Below are 7412 nucleotides of genomic sequence, written 5' to 3' on the forward strand. Positions count from 1 at the left end.
GATAGAAGGTAAGGGAGAGAAGAAAGCGGGGGGGGGGGGGAGTGGATGGGAAAGAAAAAAAGAGACAGAAATGGTGGCGATAGAGCCCAGAAATCATATCAATGGCTTGTGTTGTAGGGAGAACAGTCAGCTGAGAATAAAAAGATACATTATTTAAATAGAGTTTGCACCTAGACCAAGTCACTAAGTGTTTGAATAAAGGCAATTTTCTCTTCTGTTTAGAAATGCTGAGTATTCATGAATAAAATCTAAAGTGGCATTTTCTTTTGAAGAAGGAAAATAAACCCTGTAGAAAGTATTTGGAGGTGGGTGGGGGCTGGGGGGGCTGAGGAGATTGCTAAACCTTGTAAATGATATTATCAGGCTGCCAATAACAAGAGGATGTGAGGAAAGGGAAAGGTAAAAATGCACCATAAAATGGAAAAGATAATGTCAACATAATGACAATTTATATTTGTATAGTGGCATGATACAAGGCATTTTGGAGTACCTTGTTTGAAAGTCCCAAATACAATGCATCTTTAATACAGAAAGAGAGAGGACAGATTTTTTCCTATCTGTAGACTTGAGGGTTGGGGGTGAGAAAAAATGAAGGTGTGTCAAAAGAAAAAGACAGGAGAGCAATCTGGAGGCGGATAGACTGTGGAAATGTTGAGTAGCTAAGTGTTGCCTTCTTAAGGGGAATGCTCTGGAACCTTGATGTTAATAGCATTGAAACATCTTCCAGTGATTCAAACGCCAGAGATGAATGAGTTTGGACTCAGACCTTGCAAAGGCACCAACAGGGTTAATTAACATGAGCTACATCATGAAAGAGATGTCTCTTTTTTAAAAAAAGAAAACCGTGGGCTTGACTTGCAATAACATCATTAAGTGAGCCGAAGATGAAGGCTGTTTTCATATTCTATAGCGATGGAATGGTTGTCAGCAGCATAGCTGGCGTGTTTTCAGGATTTAAATGTGATGGGATTGCAGAGGCAGGTAAGACTAATACAGCTCTTTTGTGTTTGTTTGTGTTGGTTGTTTTTTGGGGGGGCGGGGGAGTGTTTTGTTTTTACTTTGGAATTGGCCAAGATGCCCTGGCCTAGGATTTAAACAGGCCGGCAGTAATCCATAGTGGTGCCTTTTACTGCCTAGTGCAGTGATGGTGAACCTTTTGAGCTCGGCGTGTCAGCATTTTGAAAAACCCTAACTTAACTCTGGTGCCATGTCACATAGAGACATGTTTTGATATTTGCAACCATAGTAAAACGAAGACTTATATTTTTGATATTTATTTTATATATTTAAATGCCATTTAACAAAGAAAAATAAACCAAAAAATGACACGCGCGTCATAGGTTCGCCATCACTGGCCTAGTGCAGTGGTCCTTAACCTGGCTGCACACTCGAACCACCAAGGAAGCTTCCAAAACCCAGGGCCCAGGCTCCACCTGGGACCAGTGGCTGGGCTGGAAGCTCCCGCTGCTTCCCAGGGGCAGCCCAGGCTGAGAACCACTGCCCTGCAGTGTCAAGGAACATGCACACAGCCTTCCAATTCATCCCAGAGCTGGCAAGGGTTGAAGCTTTTGAAATTGAAACCCCTCAGTTGCTGTGAAGAGAATTCTGAAGAATTCCTAACAATATAACATATTAGCAGCTATAACACTAAGCTTATACCCAGGAAGCATAAGGAAATGAAGGAGAGATATGATCACTCATTGTCAAGGTAAAATCTCCAATTCATGTATAGTTGAGAACAGAAGTGTGTCAGACACCAGGTGCCCTGCATATTTTAAGGAAAGGTATAAAGCCACTGTGAAAAGATGAGAATTAAACTTGAAGGACAAAAAGGGACCCATATTAAGAATGGAGATATTATTAGATAGCTAATACTTTTGACTATCTAATATTTAATAACATTTTTAGGGAGGGGGGAAAACAAATGATAAAAATTGGCTAAAAAACAAACCAGAGAGAAGGGAAACAAAAAGATGGTCAAAAGGGGATGCTAATGTCTTCCGTTACGGCAATGTGATAAGTCCAGTCAGACATGTAAACACTATTTTTTTATTGCCTAAAAAAAACATTTTAAATATGTTGGGGGAAAAGAGTAATAGATATGAGAATACTTTAGAAACAAGACTTATGTACACCAATAGTATACTTAAATACAAGGGCATTTTAGACATAGCCAGGTTCTCTTTAATTCAGTTATCATTTAGAGTAACATATAATAAAAGATACTGAAAAGTGAGGGTCCTTCGTTCATCTTCTGAATCAGGGGACTCCCCTGTGAGCCAGACTCTCCCCAGAAGGCCACCACAGAGCCCCCTTTTGCCCTTTTTTTTCTCCTAATTTCATTTTTTGCTTGTTGGCAACTACTATAGCAATTCCATAATGCCCTCTGGATAACCTGCTTTCAGGCATATTCATACTAATAGATGTTATGTACACTCAGAGAAAATACAATGATATGTAAGAAATATAATATTTAGAAGCTAAATATCAGACTAAGTGAATCAGTATATTTTAAAACATTCTAATGAGAGATAACTGGCTGTATTATTTGCATTGGTGTTCTGCACACATGTAAATACTAGAGGCCCAATGCACAAAATTTATGCAAGAATAGGTCTTCCTTTGTCCAGCTGCCAGCACCAGCTTCCCTCTGGCACCCAGGACCTGGGCTTCCCTTGCAGCCCTGGCTTCATCTGGAAGGTCATCCAGAAGGATGTCCAGAAGGACATCTGGTCTAATTAGCATATTACACTTTTATTATCATAGATGTGTATGGATTGGGATGGATCTCTTTAGCGAGATGTGATTGGTTCTCATTTATCCGCATAGGTATTAACTGCTTTAAGTGTCTTTCATCCCAAACTTATTTCTCCCTATCTCTTAGGGCATCCTGAGTCTCCCTACATAAGATTCTGAATTTTCTATTGACTCCTCCTGTCTCTGGTCAGAGTTTATTCCCTTCTCAGCAACTTCTGTACTTGGTAACCTTCGGTGCAGTTAGGGTGTTTGTCCACATTGCATCAGAGTCTCTAACATTATTTGCTGAACCTCAGGGGGAGTTTGTTGAGGAGGAAGTCACTGGGTAAAGACCAATAATGCCAGTTAACGCTCAAACTGACCTTCCCCAGGAGGTCTAGCAGTGACAGAGTAGAAATGATACATCTCTTCCCAGAAGCTCTGTCCTATTTTATGCACAAGGCTCCAGTATGGGCCATAGCCAAGGTGGGTTCATCTGTAGGTCAATAGTTAATTAAGGAAGCTCTGAGGAATACACAGTGGAGGCAAGAGGTAATATTATACAGTTAGATTGGCTGGAAAAAAGACCCAAATCTTATCACAGCATCTTAGGGCATGGCAGTCCTCCAGGGATGTTCTTAAAATTATGGGACTAGTAACCTCTATAGGTATTTTTTTTCTCAAAAAAATACATTTTTATTGTCTTTAAAGAGAGAGAGAGATGTCAATGTGAGAGAGACACATTGACTGGTTGTCTCCCGCACGAGGGGGACTGAGGTATGTGCCCTTGACTGGAATCGAACCCTCGACCCTCAGTCCACAGGCCAATGCTCTAAGCACTGAGCAAGCCAGCTAGGACCATCCCAGTTATTTATAATGAACAACTCACCACATAAAACTACCTCAAGGCTGTTACTGAACCAAAACTTCGACAAATATTTCCCCTTTAAAAGGCTTTCTGAGAATCACAGATCTTAAGGCTGCAGGAAGCTTAGCCATCCCAGTCCCCTCGTTATTTTTACATTTGAGAAAACTGAGCGCATAGAGCAAAGGTGCCCTGTCTCAGGTTACAGAGTAAGTATGAGTGGTAGGCAGGCCAGAGGCTAACGCCCAGCCCCGTGCCTGTTGGCCCTGCGATTCCAACTCTCATTCCTCCCTTTTGTAACAAATGTTATATCTTGGTTATGATCCCATGTGGTTAATTGAAAAAAAAATCACTGCTTTCACCAAATGAAAAGTAATTTGCACTTGTTAAAAATATTTTTTTATTGATTTCTGAAAGGGAGAGAGATAGAAACATCAATGATGAGAGAGAATCACTGATCGGCGGCCTCCTGCATGCCCCACACTGGGGCATATTCCCTGACCAGGAATCGAACTGTGACCTCCTGATTCATAGGTTAACACTCAACCACTGAGCAACCCTGGCCATGCAAAAATAATTTCCATTTACTGAGTGGCTAAGATCTACTTCTCCTCCCCGTTTAAAAAAATAATCCCATGAAAAAGTATTATTAAACCTATTTTACAAATGAGGAAGACAAGTATTAGGGAATTTAATGCCAAGCCACACCATGGCTGAGCCAGGATTCAAACCCAGGTCTTTCTGTTGCCTTTTCTGCTATGCTAAATTGTCTCTCTTTGATTTATTTTCTCTGTATTTACAGTATTGCAGTCTGACAAGACAGTCTTTTAGATATTACAATGGATATCAATATCTCTTTTGTCTTTAAACATCTTTAGAGAAATTATCTATTCAGTTCACTTTATAATGAAGCCTTGGAGTTCATTAAGACCTCCCCCAGTCGTAATAAATCCATGTATAGTGAGCTAAAAAGACATCCATATAAAGTGAGGAAAGCGAATTGCAGAGCAATGTCTGTCGTATAATCCCATTTATGGTTGACTAAAAATTACAGATGTAATTTAAAGTGGTCATGATCAGAGACCACATGCCAAACAGAGTATTAGGAGATTATTTATGTATCATTTTAATTTTTTATAATTAATGTATGTTATTTTAACCCAGTATTTAAAAGAATAAATGTGAAAACTTTCTCTATAAACCCTTTATAACAGCGGTTCTCAACCTGTGGGTAGCGACCCCTTTGGGGGTCGAACGACCCTTTCACAGGGATAGCCTAAGACCGTCGGAAAACATATATATAATTACATATTGTTTTTGTGATTAATCACTATGCTTTAATTATGTTCAATTTGTAACAATGAAAATACATCCTGCATATCAGATACTTACGATACATAACAGTAGCAAAATTACAGTTATGAAGTAGCAATGAAAATAATTTTATGGTTGGGGTCACCACAACATGAGGAACTGTATTAAAGGGTCGCGGCATTAGGAAGGTTGAGAACCACTGCTTTACAACAATGCTACTTTTTTTGAAACTAGAAATTATCATTGGAAAGCCATTATTACTGCTTTGAACTGTTTAAAGTTTTGTCATTCATATGAAATGGATGGTTTTTTCTGCTGTCGATGTACCAACAGCAAAGTCCAGCACAGGGTTGCTGCCCAGTAATCGTTAATTCTCCCCTCCCCATGACCAGAAGTGCTGGGAACTCATCTCCATCCCAAAGGAAAGTCATTTGTAGTTTGTGGCATATTATAAAATCATCAGGTTTAACTTTATACCTTGCATCACAAATTCATCACTCATCCACCACCTATTTCTATCTTGTGTTTGTTCTCAAGTTTTTTTTTTTCCTTCTCCTGAGTCCTCACCCAATTCCAGGACATTAGTGCATTCTTTCATGTTTTTTGGTAATAACCTGTTGTTTTTTTCTAGGCACCAATAGATTTTTTTTTCTTTAGGACTCAGTTCTGTTGTTACCAGTTTTCATGTTGTTTTTTAAATTGGACACTGTAAAGTTTAGAGTTTTAGGTTTTACATTTTAACTGTGTTTATTTTACCTTTGGCCTCTCTTTGCCAATGAGTACATTTGTTCCCCGTTTTAAAACGTGTCTTCCTCCAGGTGAACATGACTGAGAAGCCACTGAGAAAGCCACCAGCCAGGCTGAAAAAACTCAAGGTCAAAAAGGAAGTAACAGATTTCACCATGAAGGACATAGAGGAGAAGATGCAGGCGGTGGCCGAGCGCCGGAAGGTACTGGGCGGGGGCGGGGCGGCGCTGCCTGCTGAGATGAGCCTTCCCTTTCAGCAGCGTTTAGACAAATTGTGTGGATTTGTATTATCTTCATTATCTGTATGCTTCTTACGCTGTATGCTTAATTTTTTTCATGTGTATGGTGAAGGGATAAGGTAATATCTTGAAAATGGTTGAATTAGTTTCATCAATATAGCCTAAGCAAGCAATATCCAATTCCCAGAACTAAGTGCGGACATTTCTTCATATGAAAAAAGAAAAACTTTAGTTGGGGCTAGGGGTGAGGGGACGTGTGGGGATGGAGGATGGGAGGTGAGAGGAGGCCTGACAGACCATCACAGACCTCCTGCAGCCGCTGCACAAGTGGCCCTCATATCCCTCCCACAGTCTTCATTGCCATCTCTCTCCTGGGCCTTTCCAACTAGACTAGGAGCTGCATGAGGGTAGGGAGTGTGTCTGTCTTCTTCAACAGGAATTCCTTAACGTAGGTTTGTTAAATGACTAAATAATGAAATTGGGAAGCCATACACATTAACCACAGGCAATATTAATGAAAACATAGAGAACATTATTTGGACTTTTTTTCATTCTTCAATACTGCCTTTCAGACAAAAGAAGAAGAAATGAGAAAGAGACTACGGAGTGACCGACTTCTGCCCCCCGCCAATCATTCAGATTCAGCTGACCCAGGTGGGGCTGAGGTTCCATTTGCCAAAGGACTTAACCCTGTGAGTTCTGCCGTGTTTGAGCCGTGGGACCTGCAGGGAGGAAAGTCACTGAAAAGAAAGAAGAGCAAAAGTGATGTGACCTCAAATGATAGAGACTACAGTTATGAAAGTATTGGCATCGTGGAGTCAGACATGTCCTACAACCAAGAAGATCACATATTCTGATGAACCATTTATGTGAATTCTGTGAAAAAGCATCCATTTCCCCCAGTCATGCCAGGCTTTGTATGTCTTATCTTTTTCTTTGACTGCCTGGCTGCATGGGCTAGTTAGCTGAGTAAATTAAATGGCTAATGGTTATGCTAGCTTCACAAAAAGGAAGATTCGACTACTTTTGATATTAAAAGTTGGCTTCAAACATTGTGAAGATGTCTTTATTAGTACCTCCCGCTTATAATAATGTGTTTGTGTCCAATGAAACCCTTCCTTTTTGCCTCTGCCCCTTGGCTATGTCCACCCTCTGAGGGTCCTGTAAGACAAATTGCATGGATCTTGTCAACTGATGGCCATTGGCACCAATTCAATTCCAACAGGAATCCCAAATTTGGGGTGCAGTGAAGAAGGAAACTTTATTCAGTGCAAAAGGGCTCAACTGTGATACAACACGGCTATGAGAATAGCAGGGCTCTGAGGCAGCCCTGGAGCCAGGCCCTCTCCAGCTAGACAGGTCTGCCCTGCTCCTTGCTGGTCTGCTCACTGCTGTGCTGGTCTGCTCCACTGTGCTTTGGTTTGCTCTGGCTAATTCAGTTTCTACCCCGTCTTCAGTCTTTGGTGGTAAGAGAATGAGCACTTTCAGAGCCACAGAGGAGCTGGCTTATA

The 7412-nt window shown here is 40.8% G+C and overlaps 1 protein-coding gene across 1 annotated transcript in view; it reads left to right on the plus strand.

Moving 5' to 3' along the window:
• Window positions 1-6955, plus strand: part of STMND1 (stathmin domain containing 1) — a 25801-nt gene extending 18846 nt beyond the window's left edge. Inside the window, exons 4-5 of the mRNA XM_006764070.2 lie at window positions 5734-5865; window positions 6474-6955. Of these exons, the coding sequence (XP_006764133.1) occupies window positions 5734-5865; window positions 6474-6758 (417 nt within the window). The 3' untranslated portion in view covers window positions 6759-6955. The remainder of the gene's footprint in view (window positions 1-5733; window positions 5866-6473) is intronic.
• The last annotated feature ends 457 nt before the right edge of the window (window positions 6956-7412 follow it).

This window comes from Myotis davidii, unplaced genomic scaffold (assembly GCF_000327345.1).
Source record: "Myotis davidii unplaced genomic scaffold, ASM32734v1 scaffold279, whole genome shotgun sequence".
Classification (NCBI taxonomy): domain Eukaryota; kingdom Metazoa; phylum Chordata; class Mammalia; order Chiroptera; family Vespertilionidae; genus Myotis; species Myotis davidii.